We start from the raw sequence: 20953 nt of genomic DNA, 5'->3' as shown, positions 1-20953 counted from the left end.
TGATAACACCTTCTACTTTCCCTTACAATTCGCCCTTGTGGATCGTCCCCAAAAAACCAGACTCAAAGGGCAATAAGCGTTGGCGTATGGTAATCGATTACCGTGCGTTAAACGAAAAAACAATTGGCGACGCGTATCCTTTACCCAATATTACCGAAATATTGGACCAACTTGGAAGCGCGAAATATTTTAGCGTATTTGACCTCGCGTCCGGATTCCATCAGATTCAAATGGACGAAAAAGACGCACAAAAAACAGCCTTCTCGACGCCATACGGCCACTATGAGTTCAAACGCATGCCCTTCGGTCTAAAGAACGCACCGGCGACATTCCAGAGGTTGATGGATCTTGTCCTCGTAGGTCTCCAAGGGACCGAATTATTTGTGTATCTAGACGACATAGTCATATATGCCAGTTCCTTGCGCGAACACGAGATCAAATTCGAAAAACTTGCCGCGCGGCTTCGACAAGCAAATCTCCGTCTCCAGCCCGATAAATGCGAGTTCCTTCGAAAAGAAGTAAATTATTTAGGACATGTTATCGGGGAGGACGGTGTGAAACCCGATCCTCATAAAATAGAGGCCGTAAACAACTTCCCTCGGCCGGCCAACGCCAAAAATGTAAAACAATTCCTCGGTCTGGCTGGATATTATCGTCGGTTTATTCCAAACTTTTCGAAGATAGCTAAGCCTCTAACAAATCTTCTAAAAAAGGAAATCGCATTTACGTGGACTAATAATCAAGAATGCGCTTTTATTCAATTAAGAGACGCGCTCTGTAACCGACCGCTGCTTCAATATCCCGACTTCACGAAACCATTCGTGGTTACTACAGACGCGTCAGATGTCGCCATAGGCTGTATACTAAGCCAAGGAGAAATTGGGAAGGATTTACCGATCGCGTATACATCTAGATTGTTAAATTCCGCGGAGCAAAACTACTCGACGATAGAAAGAGAACTCTTGGCGATCGTGCATTGCGTGAACTATTTTCGTCCTTATTTATATGGACACCGATTTCTCCTTGTCACTGACCATAAGCCTCTTGTATGGCTTCATTCTGTTAAAGATCCGACATCACGTCTCGTTCGATGGCGGTTAAAACTAGCGGAATATGACTACGAAGTCATATATAAAGCCGGAAAGATAAATGCTAATGCAGACGCGCTGTCACGGAATCCACCCTCTTATAAAATTATTAAAAAATATATCCTCTTACTTCTAAAAAACCAAGTGTGTTAATTTTCCGCTCGCCATCAGGGACAGAAATTCAAGCTGTTCCCATGCCTGAGGCGTCAAGAGATTTTCCAGAACTCACAAAATCTCCCGTTTCTTTTCCGAAGGAAACCACTCAAGTGCCCGTAAACCCTGACCACATGCCTGAACCGATAAACGATCCTATTCTTTACGACCACAATAACGACTTTACGACTGAAACAGATGAAACGGATGAAACGGACGAACCCTCTTCTGGCATGACAGACGACGAGGACCCAGTCAGACGCGCCAGAGTCAGTGAAACACGTCATAACATATTATCCCGAAACGATAATATTGTCGTTTTCATAAACGAACGAGGGGAACCCTGCGACGCAGGATCGCGTTTACTACAACAGCATGATAAATTGCCGACCCTTGCTGACGGTGTCGTGGGACGCGCTAAAGTCGTTAAAAGAAAAGGAAAATATATAATAGCACTCGTTGTGCAGGATCGAATTTCCACACTCACGCAAGTTAATACGTTAAAGGAAACAATAGCTTCCCTCTATGATGTCACACGCAAACTCGGGCTAAGATCGGTATCCTTGTCAAGTAGTTGCGTGGGCGACGTACCGTGGAGAATGGTGCGCGGATTTCTTATTCGTGGATTCAGCGACTCTCCTACGCGACTCATTATTTGCTCTAACGAAATAATCACACCCCCGACACAAGATCGAATTAAAATTATAGAAGAGAACCATGCTACAGCAATAGGAGGTCATAAGGGAGTCACTAAAACCTTACATCGAATACGGTACAAGTATCAGTGGCCCCGAATGAAGGAAGATGTACTAGCATATATACGGGAATGCCGGGAATGTCAATTGAAGAAATTAGTGCGCCTGAAAACGCGTCAGCCGATGGTTTTAACTGACACGCCGGGGTCAGCTTTCGAAAAGGTCTCGATGGATGTAATGGGACCCCTCCCCACGACAAAAAACTTACACACGCACATCCTGACCATTCAAGACCTCTTGACCAAATACTCCCTTGCTATTCCGTTAAAACAAACAACAGCCGTGCATATCGCAGATGCATTCATAAATAACTTTATATGTACATTCGGTGCCCCCAAGGTAATCCTTACGGATCAAGGCACAAATTTTGTTAGCTCACTAATGAGAAACGTTGCTAAGAAATTCCGAATTAAGCAATGTAAAACTACCGCTTATCGACCACAATCGAACGGATCGGTCGAAAGATCTCATCATGTATTATGGGAGTACCTAAAACAATTTGTAAATAAAAATGATTGGGATGAATACTTAAATCTTGCATCTTTCTCTTATAATACCAGCGTGCATGAGGGTACATAAAAAAATAAAAATGAGACATTCTTTAAACTTACAAAAATACAATTTTGAATATCCTCCTCTCACTTTAATAACCAAATTCGAAGAATAATCACCACTAATCACCATTTGAACGGCCATAAACTTTATAAAGATGCATTCCCTGTTCAAAAAGTACGATAGAAACTGATAGAAACATATAGAAATTCGATAGAAATTTAATATAATTTTATCTGAATCTATCGTTTCTATCGGACACTAGATTTCCAGCCAGATAGAAAAGTTATAAAATTCTATCGTTTCTTATCGTATCTGAAATAAACGATTAAAACTTTATCTGAATACGACTACTTTTATATATGATCCTATCTACTTATCGTTCTGAATATAAAATTTACGATTCAAGGTCTACAAGACTCTATATGAATTAATCTAAAATTGTTCCTATACGTTTCTATCAAATGTATTTCAATTTCGGCGGACATAAAGTTCTATCGTTTCTTATCGTATCTGAAATAAACGATTAAAACTTTATCTGAATACGACTACTTTTATATATGATCCTATCTACTTATCGTTCTGAATATGAAATTTACGATTCAAGGTCTATAAGACTCTATATGAATTAATCTGAAATTGTTCCTATACGTTTCTATCAGATGTATTCCAATTTCGGCAGACATAAAGTACTATCGTTTCTTATCGTATCTGAAATAAACGATTAAAACTTTATCTGAATACGACTACTTTTATATATGATCCTATCTACTTATCGTTCTGAATATGAAATTTACGATTCAAGGTCTATAAGACTCTATATGAATTAATCTGAAATTGTTCCTATACGTTTCTATCAGATGTATTCCAATTTCGGCGGACATAAAGTTCTATCTTTTCTTATCGTATCTGAAATAAACGATTAAAACTTTATCTGAATACGACTACTTTTATATATAATCCTATCTACTTATCGTTCTGAATATAAAATTTGTTGGTCTGGCGGACCAGACTATATAATCAGTCAATCCTTATGTATATTCACCCGCTGAATCCAAATCCAAGGTCCAGAATGAAAGAGTTAAATATAATAGGAAAAGGGAGTAAATTTTCTACGCTATTCATTCACAGAAGCTCAGACTTGTTATAAGTATTGAATTTTCCCCGGATAATGTGCTTACGCAAGCTTGCACTCTCCGAATTATACATTTAAGATCCAAGCTGCTTTTACATGGTGTTTTTTTGAGGTTAGAAAAAATGAGCAAATTTAATAATTCTAACCTTGGATTTGGATTCAGCGGGTCAAAATACATAAGAAAAGACTACTTTGGTCCGCCGGACCAACATTAAAAAAAAGTTTTTTTGAGGTTAGAAAAAATGAGCAAATTTAGTAATTCTGATCTTGGATTTGGATTCAGCGGGTCAAAATACATAAGGATTGACTGATATAGTCTGGTCCGCCAGACCAACATTTAAAAAAAAATTTTTTTGAGGTTAGAAAATGCTAACTTTACAATTCTGACCTTGAATTCGGATTCAGTGAGTCAAAATACATAAGGATTGACTAGTCTGGTCCGCCGAATCACTTTTTTTGTGTGCCTGTGATAATTGTTCCTCCTTGAAATATCTACTATTATAAAGACAACGATAGAAAACGATTATTGTTCCATAACATATATTTGATAGAAACATATAGGGACAATTTCAGATTAATTTGTATAGACTTTAAATCGTAATTTTTCTATTCAGTAAGATAATTAGGTAAGATCATATAGGAAAGTATCCATATTCAGATAAAGTTTTAATCGTTTAATTGAGATACGATAAAGAACGATAGAATTTTATAAATTTTCTACCAAATTTCTATATGTTTCTATCATTTTCTATCCAACTTTTTAGTTAGTACGCGGCGCCGCCGATAGGCTGGTAGACGATTACTCTCTCGTGAGTCAAATGCAGCCGACCCGCTATATAAAGACCACCCGCAACACGATTAAGACAAGCAATAATCAGTTTCTTTCGTTACGAGAGGACGATGTGGAAGACGACTGCCACATTACTTTTATAATTTACTCATTTTAATTGAGTAAACGATTCTGTACAAGAAAAGTAAAACGTTTACATTTTTTGAACTAGATTTACGAAAGGTAATCTATACGAAAAATATGATACAGAAAGATAAAAAGTCTATCATAAGTTTCAGATAAGCAATCTAATATTTGCGAACCAAAAACACGATAGAATACGATTAATTTATATAAAACATGATGATAGAAATTGATTAAAACCGATAGGTAACTATATGAAAAATACGATACAGAAATATAGAAAGCCTATCGTATATTTCAGATAACCCATCTAATATTTACGAACCAAAAACACGATAGAACACGATTAATTTATATAAAAAATGACGATAGAAATTGATTAAAAACGATAGGTAACTATATGAAAAATACGATACAGAAATATAGAAAGCCTATCGTATATTTCAGATAACCGATCTAATATTTACGAACCAAAAACACGATTCAATTAGACAGAACTTTTTCTTATCTGATTCTATCGGATTTTTTGAGCAGGGTCAGCAAACATATCAATGAAGTGTCCCCATGTATCTATTCATAAAAATGAATTTAATAAACAATTGAGGCTGGTCTTCCGTAAAGACACTTGGTTGCTAAAGAAATAAACAGTTATCAACAAAATGGCTACAAGGAAAGATAAAACGTAAGTATTAATGAAACACAATATTAAAATATAAAATATATAGAATAAATAAATAATAAAATTTATGTTACAGAATAAATATGGAAATCGATGAACAAGACGACCAGATTTTAGCACATGCAGCTGATCGTTTCGATCAGCTACATGTACAAAAAAAAACCAAAAAAGTTCAACCGGCGATGGCGGTGCCGAAAACATCAGGAACAATTCAACACCCGCCTCCAGCTCCGGCTCCGACTACGACCCCGGCTATGACTACGGCCCCGGCTCCGACTACGGCCCCGGCTCCGACTACGGCCCCGGCTTCGGCCCCGACTACGGTCCCGGCTCCGGCCTCGTCTTCGACCCCAATTCCAACACCGGAACCGGTCCCGCCCCCGAACCCGGACCCGGCCCTACCGCCATTAAAAGACGAGAAAAACGAAAAACGTAAGTACAACAGAAATATAATTTTCTTTCACATGATTAATAATACTTATTAACCTCTAACCCTAACCTAGTATAGTATATTAATAAAATATATTGTATTTTTTATTACAGCTCGTCGGTGGCAACGAGGAGGTCGAAATCGCAAAGGCCGCGGAGGACAAAAAGGCCGTGGAGGCCGTGGAGGCCGTGGAGGCGGTGGGCGCGATCTAAGAAATGTTTTTTACTTTACCTGTTCATAAGAAGTAAGTAAAATATTAAATAAACAAAAATTAAACAATGAAATATTTAAAAATATTTAACATTAAGTTGTATATTTGTTTACAGAGGATTCAACCGCCGCCTCCAGCTCCGGCACCAACCCCAACTCCGTCGGAAAATAAATAAAAACTTAATATATTGTAAAAAAAACTTAATAAATGTAAAAAGAAAATAAAATATAAAATAAAATTCATATGAAAAATGATATTCTTTGAGAGAGAGAATGCATGTGTGTGTGCATGTGCATTTGTGAAAGTGAGAAAAAGAGAGTGAAAAAGACAGAATGAGAGAAAGAGAGAGAGAGAGAGAGACGAGAGAGAGAGAGAGAGAGAGAGAGACGAGAAAAAAGAGAATGTGTAAAAGAAAGAGAGTGAAGGAAGGAAAGAGAGAGACAAACAGACAACAGGGTAAAAGGGATAGAGAGAGTAGGAGACAGAAAACGGAGGGAGAAGGGCTAAGACACAGAAAGAGTGAAAGAAACAGAGAGGGAAGGATATTAAACATTTTTTTCAAAGAGAGGGAAAGAGAGAAAGTGTATGTGTGCGTGTCGTACGCTACGTATTTATGAATGAAAGTGTGAGAAAGAGAGTGAAAGAGACAAAGAGAGAGAGAGAGAGAGAAAGAGTGAGACGAAGAAGGAAGAGAGACAGAGTGAGAGAGTCAAAGAAAAGAAGGGAAGACACAGAAAAAGTAATAAGTGAACCATGAAAGATTGATTGATAATGCTTTATCGTGACAGTAAGTTCTCGCAATGAGCTACAAGAAATTATTGCACATTGCTTCGTCTTGGAACAATTGTGTAATAATTTATTATTATTATATGTATATACTGAAAAATCGCAGAATAATCAAAAGTAAGAAAGTCTCTCTTTTCTAATAACATTGTATAATAATTTATAATATGTGTATACTAATAAGTAATCAAGAGGCATGGTAGTATCTATACACGTATATACATATATTATGTATAATATATTATGTATATACATATATATGAATGTGTATGCGTAAGTTATCTCTTTTTCTTTCTCTCTTTTTCTTTATGTAAGTAATGCTTCCCTTTTTTAATTATTTATATTCTAGGATAAGATTGAGCTCGAGTATGGATATGTCTTTCCAGGATGCTACGCACTTCAGTTTCACACAAGTTTACATAAATATATAGTAGGCAAGAATTTTGTGAATACTACTTATCGACGAGTCGAAGTTAAGGAACCACAAGTCATTTGCAGATCAGACCAATATTTTAACGTCAAGTAAAGGTACAGAAATAAGATCTTTATAACATTTTTTTAGAATAATATTCTAAGAAATATGTCCATTTAGAAACGATTTGATATTGTAAAAAAATTAAATAAATATTGCATGATACATATTTACAGACAAAATTTCATATTGGATGTTACACTAACACCAGATACAGGAGACAATCTTCTTATATCATTAAGAGAGCACTTTGAGCACTTCTTTGCTGAACGCAGTATTTGTTGTAAGATGTCTTAATATAATATAATAATTAATATTATTTTCACTAACGTTTGATTAATTACGTATGTTTATATTTATTTGATGGCATTGCAGGTTTGAATAAATTGAAGAATTAAAAATAGAGATGTTCCGCGATAATCCTCTAGTAAATAAGTTACGGGATTGGTATGCTGTACTTTAATAATTTTAAACACCTCGGTTGTCCAATTCGGTGTGTAACCCTTTTCAAAGACTGTCTTAAATTTGCTCACGCGTACAGAGTCACCGACTTTAAATTTCGTTCGACCAGCAATCTTTATCGAGCTGTACACCGTATTCAAGAGTCTTTCAGCCACAGCAGGGGTTACGTCGACGGGTCGCATACCGATAGTTCGGTGTTTCCGAGAGTTGTAATTTGACACGAGATCCGGTAACAGGTCAATCCACTTGTAATTGCCGTTGAGTGTAAACTTCTTCCACATGTCGTTTTTCAGCGTACGGTTAAACCGTTCGACGACCGATGCCTTCATTACCGAGTACGTGGAATAATGATTAATATCATGTTTTTTCAATATTTTCTGCACATCGGCATTGTAAATCTCTTTTCCCTTATCAGTCTGTAAATTTTTCGGACATCTTGCGCTCTCTCAAATTATCTCGACGATAGCATCAGCTGTCTCGCTTCCACCCTTGCTCTTGAGCGGAATGGCCCACGCGTGTTTGCTCAACACATCGATGACGGTGAGTATGTAGTGGTAGCCTCTGTTAATACGTGAGTACGGAATCATCTCGACGATATCAGCCTGCCATAGATCGTCGTAGCCTCGAACTATGACGTGTCTTCGTTGAAAATTTCTTCTCACCGGAGCATGCAGTTCCTCGACGAGCCGTCGCTTTTCGGAACTAATATTGGATTTTAACGGTTTCATGGATCGCATACCAATCGTTCCTGTTTTTTTTATTCCGTTTCCGTTCTTTGTCTGTTCTGTTCCCGTTTTTTTCTGTTCTGTTTCTGTTCCATTTCTGTTCTTTCGCTGGTTTTTCTGTTTCGTTTCTGTTCTTTCCCTGTTCTGTTCCCGTTCTTTTCTGTTCCGTACCCGTTCCGTTCCTGTTTTTTTCTGTTCCGTTTCCGTTCTGTATCCGTGCCGTTCCCGTTTTCTTCTGTTCAGTTCTGTTCCGTTTCTGTTCTTTTCCCGTTCTAATCCCGTTTTTTTCCGTTCCGTTTCCGTTCTGTACCCGTTCCGTTCTTGTTTTTTTCTGTTCCATTCTGTTCCATTTCTGTTCTTTTTCCGTTCTAATCCTGTTTTTTTCCGTTCCGTTTCCGTTCTGTACCCGTTCTGTTCCTGTTTTCTCTATTTCGTTTCTGTTCTTTCCCTGTTCCATTCCTGTTTTTTTCTGTTCTTTTTCTGTTTCTTTCTGTTCTTTTTCTGTTTCTTTCTGTTCTTTTCCTGTTTTTTTCTGATTGGTTTCTGTTCTGTACCCGTTCTTTCGCGTTCGTTTCACGTTTGAATTATCTTTTATCACTGCTTTCTATCGTCTTTCAGCAGTGGTTCTTTGTCTTCCGGTACCGATCGATCAGACAATCGTTCGTAACTATTCCTGACTTGATTTACAACCGTTCGATAACCGTCCGACAATCGTTCCGAGTCGTTTGATAGCGATCCTGCACCGTTCGATAGCTATCCGACAACCGTTCCTGAACCGTCCGCTGTTGATTCAGGAACCGATCAAAATTGTTCGTTAAACGTTCGTAACCGTCTTTTCGCCGTTCGTTATTACTCATTGTTTTTAATCTACGATATGGGTGACATCAATCAATCGACTGACACGTTTCGCGATTACGCAGGTTAATTTATAATAAGACCCGCTTCGCGAAGTTCCTCGATGATGGACAGAATCTCGTTGTCGTGTGCGTTGTGACCGGCTCGACGCGATGCTTCGAGTAATCGCAGACGATCTACTAGTTCATTGGGATTGTCCCAGTGCACGTAATCGATCGCGTTATCATTTAACGTCATAGCATGAGGTAATCCCTTTCCAGATTTCTTCTTTTTCGGCGTAGATTCGATCGACATCAACGGTGCGATCAGGTGTTTGTACTTGTATCCTCTGTTGCTCCGTAGTTGACTGTCCTTGGCGTAATTGCGTCTATGCACGTTTGTGGCAAACAATATGCTTTTGTACTTTTGTAAATCATCATCTGTGTAGATGTCATCGGCGGGGATTTTCTTGAAGATCAATTCGTAAAGACCAGGTGTACCAGCGTAACGTACATTGTCGATAATTATATTATCCTCGTTGTCCACATCGAAATGTTTATTACCGAGCATCATTCCAATAGTCTCGAGACGAACACCGTATATATTGTCTATGTTTACATCGCTCTCTCGGTTACCGCTCAGGACAGTCACGACATATTTTTGACCCAGTGGACCAAATTGAGCTTGCAACGCTTTTCGTCCTTGCGACGTCTGTAACTGATTTCGAACAATCGTCGCAAGCGAGTCATCCGTCGTTTCGAAAACATTCTCAAGCGATTCTATCGGTTGTACGGTTGTGGGACGCGGTGTTGAGGTTATCATTGGTACGTCGTTTGAAATTTGTAAATGATTAGATTTTTGCGGTGTCGCAGAGATATCGAACGAGACGTTCGACCGTTTTCTCTTACTGGCATATTCTTCCACCTCTTTCTTCTCACGTTTACGGGTGAACGAAACGTTATCGATCGGCTCCTCTTTTATCGCGCGTACGCCAGAATTGTCAATAACACAGGCACACAAAAAAAAAGTGGTTGGTCCGGCGGACTAGACTAGTCAATCCTTATGTATTTCGACCCGCTGAATCCGAATCTGAAGTCAGAATTGCAAAGTTAGCTCGCATTTTCTAACCTCAAAAAAAAATTTTTTTTAAATGTTGGTCCGGCGGACCAGACTAGTCTATTCTTATGTATTTCGACCCGCTGAATCCGAATCCAATGTCAGAATTGCAAAGTTAGCTCGCATTTCCTAACCTCAAAAAAAAATTTATTTTTAAATGTTGGTCCGGCGAACCAGACTAGTCTATCCTTATGTATTTTGACCCGCTGAATCCAAATTCAAGGTCAGAATTGCTAAATTGGCTCATTTTTTCCTAACCTCAAAAAAACATCTTATAAAAGCAGTTTAGGTCACAAATGTATAATCCGGAGCGTGCAGGCTTGTGTAACCACATTATCCGGGGAAAATTCCATACGTATGACAAGTTTGAGCTTCTGTGAATAAATAGCGTAGAAAATTCACTCCCTTTTTCTATTATATCTAACTCTTTTATTCTGGAAGGTTCTGTGCAATGGCTTTCTCTTACGTTTCTTCCCTTTCACAGAGACATCACGTTTGAGCGTCCAGCAGAAATCAGCCATCATATTCACATCCCATTTGCCTTGATATCGAAACTCCATCTCCTTGATGTCCTGATGAAATCTTTCTCCCTGTTCTTCTCTATAATCACCTAGATTTTCTGGGAAGTAGTCGATATGAGAATCTAAGAAATGCAACTTAAGATTCATTAGGCAACCTAGTTTTTTATATTTCTCCATCATTTCCGCCACCTTTTGTCCGTAATCTTGACTTTTGTGGTTTCCTAAAAAATTTTCTGTGACACCTTTGAAACTCAGCCATGCTGCTCTCTCATCTTCATTCATTTTGGTAACAAAATTGTCGTCTCTCAACATTTTACGTATTTGAGGTCGATCAAAAATTCCTTCTCGCAATTTTGCGTCAGAGATGTTGGGAAGTTTTTCTTGTAAATACTGGTAGCATTCACCATTTTTATTCAGAGCTTTCACCCATTGTTTACTAAAAGTTTAAGTAAATCAACTGATGGTGATGACTATGTTCCGTATAATATATCAAAAAAACCAGCAAAAATAACACAAGAGAAGGTGAACGATCTTGTTCGAGATTTGGGTTTGCCCAAAGATGGAGTAGAGTTTTTGGCGTCCTGGTTGAAACACAATGTTAAGGAGGCGAAAAATGTGAAAACCTCCTATTATCGTGACAGAGAAAGAGAATATCGGCAATATTTCTTTGTAGATGAGGAACATTCATTAGTCTATTGTCACGATGTTATCGGATTAATGAACAAATTGAAACCTGGATGTTACAAGTCTGATGAGTGGAGACTATTTATCGATTCTTCTAAGAGAAGCTTGAAAGCAGTGTTGCTGCACAATACTAAGGTATATGCCTCCATTCCTGTAGCGCACTCGGTAGTGATAAAAGAAGAGTACACAAACTTGAAAACAGTTCTTGAAAAAATTAAATATACAGAACATAGGTGGCAAATTTGTGGGGATCTAAAAATTCTCACCATATTATTGGGTCAACAATCAGGTTACACAAAAAATCCATGCTTTCTATGTGAATGGGATAGTAGAGATCGAACAAACCATTACATTAGAAAAGAATGGCCGACAAGAACGTCTCTGCAACCTGGGTCTAAAAATATCATAAATAAACCGTTAGTTGAGCCTTCAAAAGTTCTTCTTCCACCTCTTCATATCAAATTAGGACTCATGAAACAATGGGTGAAAGCTCTGAATAAAAATGGTGAATGCTACCAGTATTTACAAGAAAAATTTCCCAACATCTCTGATGCAAAATTGCGAGAAGGAATTTTTGATGGACCTCAAATACGTAAAATGTTGAGAGACGACAATTTTGTTACCAAAATGAATGAAGATAAGAGAGCAGCATGGCTGAGTTTCAAAGGTGTCACAGAAAATTTTTTAGGAAACCACAAAAGTCAAGATTACGGACAAAAGGTGGCGGAAATGATGGAGAACTATAAAAAACTAGGTTGCCTAATGAATCTTAAGTTGCATTTCTTAGATTCTCATATCGACTACTTCCCAGAAAATCTAGGTGATTATAGTGAAGAACAGGGAAAAAGATTTCATCAGGACATCAAGGAGATGGAGTTTCGATATCAAGGCAAATGGGATGTGAATATGATGGCTGATTTCTGCTGGACGCTCAAACGTGATGTCTCTGTGAAAGGGAAGAAACGTAAGAGAAAGCCATTGCACAGAACCTTCCAGAATAAAAGAGTTAGATATAATAGAAAAAGGGAGTGAATTTTCTACGCAATTTATTCACAGAAGCTCAAACTTGTCATACGTATGGAATTTTCCCCGGATAATGTGGTTACGCAAGCCTGCACGCTCCGGATTATACATTTGTGACCTAAACTGTTTTTATAAGATGTTTTTTTGAGGTTAGGAAAAAATGAGCTAATTTAGCAATTCTGACCTTGAATTTGGATTCAGCGGGTCAAAATACATAAGGATAGACTAGTCTGGTTCGCCGGACCAACATTTAAAAATAAATTTTTTTTTGAGGTTAGGAAATGCGAGCTAACTTTGCAATTCTGACATTGGATTCGGATTCAGCGGTTCGAAATACATAAGAATAGACTAGTCTGGTCCGCCGGACCAACATTTAAAAAAAATTTTTTTTTGAGGTTAGAAAATGCGAGCTAACTTTGCAATTCTGACTTCAGATTCGGATTCAGCGGGTCGAAATACATAAGGATTGACTAGTCTAGTCCGCCGAACCAACCACTTTTTTTTGTGTGTGCCTGTGTAATCTTTTGCAACGGTTCGATCAACGGTTCAAAGTGTCTCTTAGTCGCGATATCCTCTTCGATCCTGCCGGTTTTTAGAGCACGATGTTTCTTTCGAATCGATTCGCTCGTTTTTTCAATCTCCTTCGCGATTTTCTCACGCTCACGCATATCTTTGTTTTCAGCCATGTTAACAGAGAGTGTTGATCGCACGTTTCACCCCGACAAGGTATCAATATCGACTAACCGTTCCGCGGTACTGCAAACTCGTTAAATCCTCTTCTGTATCGTCCGTTAGCAAGTGCACTGTCCTTGTCTATCATCAAAAATCCATAATCACGCTGCCAACAATCGCGACATAATTCACTAAAATCATCATACGACATGTCGGTGTTTACGTGATCGTTGTACACGTGTTTCAAGTTGGTACTGTCCTGCTTAAACAGGATCAGCAGGTTGGTGTTGTCGCGTATAAGATGTTTAGGTATTCTCGCGTACGACTGACACAGATAAAAGCAGTCGACGTTCGAGTGTCTACCCATTGAAAAATATTCTCTCACGACGTCCTGCTTATTGCACGCAACGTCATCGAAGACGAAAATTGAGTTTGGACGCGCCTCGCTCGGTGGAATGACGTCACTGTTATTGGAGAACGTAAAGTAACCGATCTCGTCCATCGACGACAACAAATTCTCCAGATACCGATATTTCGGCTGTTGTACCGATTTCGAGTACACGTACACGTTCTCGAAATGTACACCGTGCGGACATTCCAACAAATTTATCAGAACGTTGGTTTTACCGCAATTTGACGGACCACAAATAATGGCGCGTATAGTATTCGGCAGCATCGCACCATGCTTACGCCTCACCCCGCCGTCTCCCATCGATTGTAATTTATCGTCGTAATTCGTTACGCAAATCGTCAAAGGTTGTCGCACGAATCTCATGTTTTCTGAATCTGATTATATATCTGAATCGAACGTCCTATTTATAGGTGTGAGTGCAGCGTACGCTCTATGGGAATGCGCCTTTGTACATGTGAAAGAAACGTATGCGTGCCCCCTGTGCATGCTACAGAAGGCGCTTGCTAGAGAAGGACGTGTGTATGTGGGAACGCAGCGTACGGAGAAAGAAACGTATGCGTGCCCCCTGTGCGTGCGTGCTAGAGAAGGCGCTTGCGCATGTGTATACGTAATAGAGAAGACGGTTAGACGTGTATGAGTGCTAGAGAAGGCGTGAGTATGTGCATGTATGTGTGAACACAGCGTATAGAGAAAAAAGCATATCGACGATCGCGTGCTAGAGAAGGTGTGTGTACGTGCGTGTGTGCATGCGCGAGTGTGTGTAAACGCAGTGTGTAGAGAAAGAAGACGCGTGCTAGAGAAAGTGTGTGTGTGTGTGTGTGTGTGTGAATGCAGTGAGAAAAGGAATATATCGACGGTCGCGCGAGTGAGACCAAAGAGGATAGCATGCAGGATAAATAAAATGATTGAGGGATGAATAAATAAAAATATATGTGATATATCTATTTTATATATTTTAAAATATTAATAAAATTATACAATGATATATATCCAAAATAAAAGAAGTAGTTAAATATAAAATATAAAATATAAAATATAAAATATAAAATATGAAGCTAATCTATAAAAATATAATTCTTAATTTCTATCGTAAATCATATCAATCCATTTTACTAAATTTTTCGCGAACATGTCGTATTTCCAGTCGCATTCCATCTCTATTTCTTCAACTCTCTCTTCTCCAAAGAGATATCGCAAATCGAACAGATCGAACAAATCGTCCTCCTCTTCGTTCTCATCTTTTCCATTTTCGCGCCATAACCAATTATTATAAAGTTGATTCATGCCTCGCTTGCTTTGTATTTTAAATTTATTGTATGCCACGTCCACGTAACCGCGGACGTGGACGATCGTGCGTGTGGTTATGATTCCGCAACGGTAACACTGAAACAAATAATGATTCAAAAAAATTACATATATAATAACATATAATAACACTGAAAAATGCATGTATAAATATAAAATTATCAATTATAAAAAAAAACACAATGTATTTGTAGAAAAAGGGATACTTACGATGTTCGCTGGTAAGGGCACGTAGGCATTTCTGTTGAGGCGTGGAAATGTATCGGGGTAGCGCTGCGCTGTGCGCAGCGCCTGCCGGCTTCTTATATGAATAAAGCCCAACGCTGGCATGTTGGGCAGCCTTAGCCTTGTTTCCGGTTTAGATAAACACTGTAAAAAATATATTAATATAAATTAGTACAAAATTATATATATAATATAAAAATCAAAATGATATAAAAATACTTACAATCCGTGCAGTTTTATTTTACGACCACATTTTTAATTTTCTAACCAGTGTCTACAAGTGAATGCTTCACAGTTGAAACTCAAACTGATGGTGCAGTCCGACTTCAAAGGCATTATTTATGATTTTGGTACTTATCCCCACGCTGTGGAGATGCCACTTGAGCCTATCGTCGATGCTCGAGTAAACTATCGCCCTTTGACGATTCACTCGTGGCTTGAAAACTATTTTTCATAATAGTACTCGCACTGTTTTTTAGAGCAAGTAATAAAAAATTACTAGGCAACAAAAACCTCGCCAAACTATTTATATGCATGCAAAATCGCACATCTCTCAGTAGCAAACATGTATCTCATACTGTCACATGCCTCTGATATTATAAAATTGAGCGCTGAACAATTACAATTCGTACCAAAGATCGTTCTGTTACGCGAGTGCGCCAATTATATCGAACACGTGTGGGACAAGCTTCCGGAACATATAAAGGTTGATTTCGAAGTTCAGCAATATCGTCGCTGCAACGAACATTATAATCAGCCGTGGCAGCAAACGCACATCGACGGACCCGCACCGTTGATCAAGAATTGTAGCGAATGCCAGCTGTCGCAAAGGTAAAAAGCGGCTGCGGTCATCTTTTGAATCGCGTGATAAACGCGCTTCCCTTCGAGCTACATATCCCCGGTTATCAATTTTGCGGACCGGGAACCCACTTGGAAAAACGATTAGCTAAAGGCGATAGAGGTATAAATCCGCTGGACGCAACGTGCCGCGAACACGACATTGCGTATTCTCGGAGCAACGAGCTCGCCGACAGACACGCGGCGGACGAGATACTCGCTGCGAAAGCACGAAAACGCGTAATCGCGAAAGACTCGGCTCTCGGAGAAAGAGCAGCCGCTGCTGCCGTCTGGGCAGCCATGAAAGCCAAGACAAAGATAGGTATGGGTATGAAGAAGAAAAAAAAGGTAACGAAAAAAAAACGTATACTTCCGACAGCCAGACGAGGTGGCATGTTACCAATTTTACCGATATTGGGCGCGCTCGGATCATTGATCGGCGGCGCGGCCGGTGTGACAAAGGTGGACAAAGGTAAACGACAGCAAAGCTACACGACGTCAGCTCGAGGAGCTGCAACGTCACAATCGCGCGATGGAAGGGCGCGGAGTGTATCTTGCCCCGTACAGAGGCGGACGAGGGCTGTACCTCGCCCCGTACAAGTACGGAAAAGGTGTAAAAGCGAAACGAAAAAATATGTCAAAGAGGCGTTAAGAATACCCGCGGGTGTGACGACGAACATGCAACTACTTCAATTGGCAAAACGATTGTGTATCCCGTATTTCAGAGGAGTGTTTATGCGTAACGCGCTACCGACGAGCGGTGCGCGTCAAAACGAGAGCAGTATTGTAAATCTGGACGATGCGGAGGGTCCCGGTACTCACTGGGTAGCGTACGTAAAGAGGAGAAATCACGTAGCGTATTTCGACAGTTTCGGCAATCTGCGGCCATCCAGAGAACTCGTACGATATTTTGGGGACGATGTGACAAAGATAGAGTACAATCGAACGTCGTATCAAACTTACGATCAAAGGAATTGCGGACAACTTTGTCTGCTATTTTTACACTCGATTTAAAGACCGACGTTGCGCTGTTTAATCTGAGTATTCGTTCAAACATGTCGCTGACATTTACGCTGAGCGACAAAAGCAGCATTCTCGCGGCAAGCTACTCTCCGGCTATAGATTTGAGCGACGACAATTACGAGCTCGGTTTAGCGATCTTTGAAACATATAACACGATACCGAACGTGAATGCTTCCAACAATAAATTTTACTTTGGCAAAAACAATGCGGAGATTACGATTCCCGAGGGATCGTACGAGTTGCATGCCATTAATGAGTTTTTGAAACGTGAGATTTCGCAAATACGTCCGCGACGTGATGTCACGACTGAAGGCAGTAATGGCGGGGATAAAGATCCGATAACGATCCGCGCAAACTATAATACGATGAGATGCGAGATCAGATGCGCACACAAAATAAATTTTGGCAAACCAAACAACATCGGCTCGCTCCTGGGATTCACATCGAAGCGTATACTAGAACCGCAAATATGGCATGAGTCAGACGTGTCGATCAACATAATGAATGTAAACATTATCCGCGTAGAGTGCAACGTGACCGCGGGCGCGTACAGCAACGACAAAAGCGTGCACGCGATACACGAGTTTTCACCGAACGTGCCACCTGGATATAAGATCTCGGAAAGGCCGTCGCAGATCATTTACCTGCCGATCATCGTGCGGAGCGTTACGAATCTGACGATACGCGTGGTTGACCAGAACGGATTGCTCGATTTTCGAGGAGAAGAAATTACCGTCAGATTGCATGTGCGACGACGGCTGCAACGATAACGCGAACGTGAGATGCTCGTACTACGCGTCGGAACGCGCTAGAAAAATAAACATCTTTACGACGAAAACACCAACGTTACAGCAGTCATCCGATACTTTTGCGACGACATTCGATAATATTCGATCATCCGACTGTTCCAAGAAAAAGAGGCTCACCGCGTCGAACGTTGAATATCTACAATCTCTGGGATTTGCTGTGCGACAATGACGGATATTTTAAATATCGAGGACGAGCCGATCTTTGACGATCGCATCGTCAAGATCGAGACTCACACGTACAATCCAATCGCCAACACGACGTTTGAATACAACGATGAGATAAGAATTCCTATACAACAACAGGATCTTTACACGTTACCGTACGAAAGTTTTTTATACATTGAAGGAAAACTTATAATAAAGAAACCAGTTGCGGGATCTGATGTGACATTGGCAAATAATTGCATCGCGTTCATGTTCGATGAGATTCGATACGAGCTCGACTGTGTGGAGATTGATCGAAACAGAAACCGAATCGGAATAACCAGCACCCTCAAGAACTATGTAACTATGTCAGCTGCCAGAAGCGTAATCGCGAGAAACGCCGGCTGGGATCCGTGGAATCCTCCGAACGGATACTTTAATTTTTGCGTACCGCTCAACATGCTGTTGGGATTTTGTGAAGATTACAGACGCGTGGTGATCAACGCTCGCCATGAGCTGATTTTAATACGCGCGCGTAACGATAACAATTGTCTGATGGGAAGTTCAGAATTGGAGCCGAAGATTGAATTACTCAAAGTTCAATGGCGAATGCCGCATGTGTTACTGAACGAGATAAATAAACTGTCGATGCTGCGTGCGCTAGAAAGCGGGCGATACCTCAGCATGGCATTTCGTTCTTGGGATCTATATGAGTATCCTATGTATTTGAAAAAATCTGAAAACATACCTCCTTTTTTAGACACTTGTTTGTTTATTTTATCATCGTTATCTGTTAGCGATTTCCATCTTACAGAAAGAATATTTATACTGTTACGTCCGGCCGAGATTTCGAGCCGGCCGTCACGATTCAGGCGAGGATCGCGCCTTGCAACGATGCGTTGCCACGACAACGCGTGCGCCGGCGAATTCACGCGCTCACGGTACCGGGCCCGAGCGATCATGCGCTGCTAGCGTGCGGGCCACCCTACCGGCACGCACGCGCTAATTAAAAGCGATAGTTCTTAGCGAACCACACTAGATACCGCAAAAACACAAAAAGGGGAGTAATCCTCCCCCTAGGCGGCTGCCCCCTGAGGCGCCTCAAAACCGGGGACTTAATAGCAAGCGCGTAAATCATCCAATTAACAGGACGAATTAATTATCCATTGAGAAAGAAACGGGCAAACGCTCCCGCTAGCGTTGACGCAGCCATGCTCGCGTGGGACCGTTCGGAGTAGGATATTAGAGGCCCAACGCCCTTAATTAATCGATAACGAGCTAAATGAAATTGAACACGCGGAGGAGCACGCTGCGCCTCCGTGTTCCAGAATTTCGCTATTCTAAATTTCACTCATAAAAACCCGAATAAGGAATGCAAGCGATTACAAGGAGCGTGCGATAGTCGCACGCCCCGCGACCCAAAATTACAAATGGGGAAGCGGAATTTCATCTGGTGACCATAGAATCGGACACGCTAATTCATTAATTGCCGAATTACGTGACAGGCATTAGATGATTTAGTTGGGAGTATAAAAGCCGCGAATTTTGTGCGAAAGGAGAGATTTTGCCTCCTCGTCTCGCGCCGAAAGGTCGTTTAACATATTTCGCATCGTCGTGTAAGGACTTAGAATATTTTCGCATTGTCGTGTAAGGACTTAGAATGTTTTCGGTTTGTCGCGTAAAGACTTAGAATATTTTCGGTTTGTCGAATGAAGACTTAGAATATTTTCGCATCGTCAAGTAAAGACTTAGAATATTTTCGGTTTGTCGAATGAAGACTTAGAATATTTTCGCATCGTCAAGTAAAGACTTAGAATATTTTCGCGTCTCGCAAATGTGAACTTAGAATATTTTCAACCAATAGCGTACCGAGTTATAGCATTTATGGTAACCGGTAACATTAGAGAAGGCAAATTCTCCCTCACAGTAATAATTCGTTTTATTATTTTATAGTTAACAATTCCCGATCTCCGTGATTGTGCGTGCGTGCGAGTGCGACAGTAATAGTGCAATCAACGAATTGTAAAGGTGCGAGTTCTCTCTTCTTTTTCTTATTTTATTAAAATCACTACAGTTATAGCAAGCAAGTTTTTTTCTTTTTTCGTGCGATCATTTGTGAAATACAACTTCCTCTCATAGACAGTGAGAGTCGTGAACTTGGCGCTGAGCTGTAGTTCCGTAAGGAACTCAGTGGCCCCCGTCACTCGCAGAGTGAGCGCGTTCGCGTTTTCTCGCAGCACGCGGGAGGATCGTCTGCCTCGTTCAACTATCTCTCTCTGTCGCCCTCCTATTCATTTGAGGACGAACAGCCAACGGTGCGGGAAGGTGCGCGCTGGAAAGTGTACGCCCTTCCCCGTCAACCGGCCCTGCGAAAGTCAAAAGACTCTAGCGTGGGCGCGGGATAGTCGGCGCGCGTTTGCGCTCCGACAAAACCGACAGCACCGGAGCGGATGCCGAATACGGTGCCACTACCTAACCAGGCGCCTCCACCCGAATTCATGGTGTGAGGTATATGTCCCTCGATCCTCTTTCTATCCACGCCTCCGGGTGATCCAGCGTCCTCAGGACCTCAGTGCTAGAATTCATCGCGCGAAGCACCAATCGGTCAAAGCGCCAGATTGCCCGCCAGCGTATTCTTACGAAGATAAAATCTGAATTATAAATTAAAACTCCGCGAAATTATACAATATAATCGTCAATTATACAATATAAAATAAAATCGTGAGGACTAAGATATGGCATTCTCCTCTACAGATGGGAAGATCCCGCAGGGGTGGACGACGGGCGCGGTTGAGGCGGCTCGTTGAATTATTGAAGGGGGGCACGAAGGGCAGCGGGCCGTCTTCCCGAGAACCCGCGGCAGGGTCGTCGCTCGAGTCACTTGCAGGCCCCGGACGTATCAGGGGCCTGCGAACTGATTCTGCGCGCCGGCAGCCCCGAATAGTCGCAGTCGGAGGAGCCATTCGACTTCTCCAGACCGATCGTAGTGC

The 20953-nt window shown here is 40.7% G+C and overlaps 2 protein-coding genes across 2 annotated transcripts; one reads left to right on the top strand and one right to left on the bottom strand.

Annotated features, from left to right (window-relative positions):
• Positions 1-5038: 5038 nt before the first annotated feature.
• LOC118647802 (histone acetyltransferase KAT2A-like) lies at positions 5039-6096 on the top strand. The gene is made up of 2 exons (XM_036293346.1): positions 5039-5707; positions 5819-6096. The coding sequence occupies exons 1-2, from the start codon at positions 5359-5361 to the stop codon at positions 5944-5946; spliced, it is 477 nt and encodes a 158-aa protein (XP_036149239.1). The 5' UTR covers positions 5039-5358; the 3' UTR covers positions 5947-6096.
• An 8577-nt stretch (positions 6097-14673) lies between these two features.
• Positions 14674-15284, bottom strand: LOC118647376. Its single transcript, XM_036292183.1, has 2 exons — positions 15136-15284; positions 14674-15003 (listed from the first exon to the last, which is right to left on the bottom strand). The coding sequence occupies exons 1-2, from the start codon at positions 15253-15255 to the stop codon at positions 14698-14700; spliced, it is 426 nt and encodes a 141-aa protein (XP_036148076.1). The 5' UTR covers positions 15256-15284; the 3' UTR covers positions 14674-14697.
• Positions 15285-20953: the final 5669 nt, after the last annotated feature.

This window comes from Monomorium pharaonis, chromosome 1, assembly GCF_013373865.1.
Source record: "Monomorium pharaonis isolate MP-MQ-018 chromosome 1, ASM1337386v2, whole genome shotgun sequence".
Taxonomy (NCBI): domain Eukaryota; kingdom Metazoa; phylum Arthropoda; class Insecta; order Hymenoptera; family Formicidae; genus Monomorium; species Monomorium pharaonis.
The sequence above is the reverse complement of the archived record's forward strand: the minus strand, read 5'-3'. Positions and strand labels throughout refer to the sequence as shown.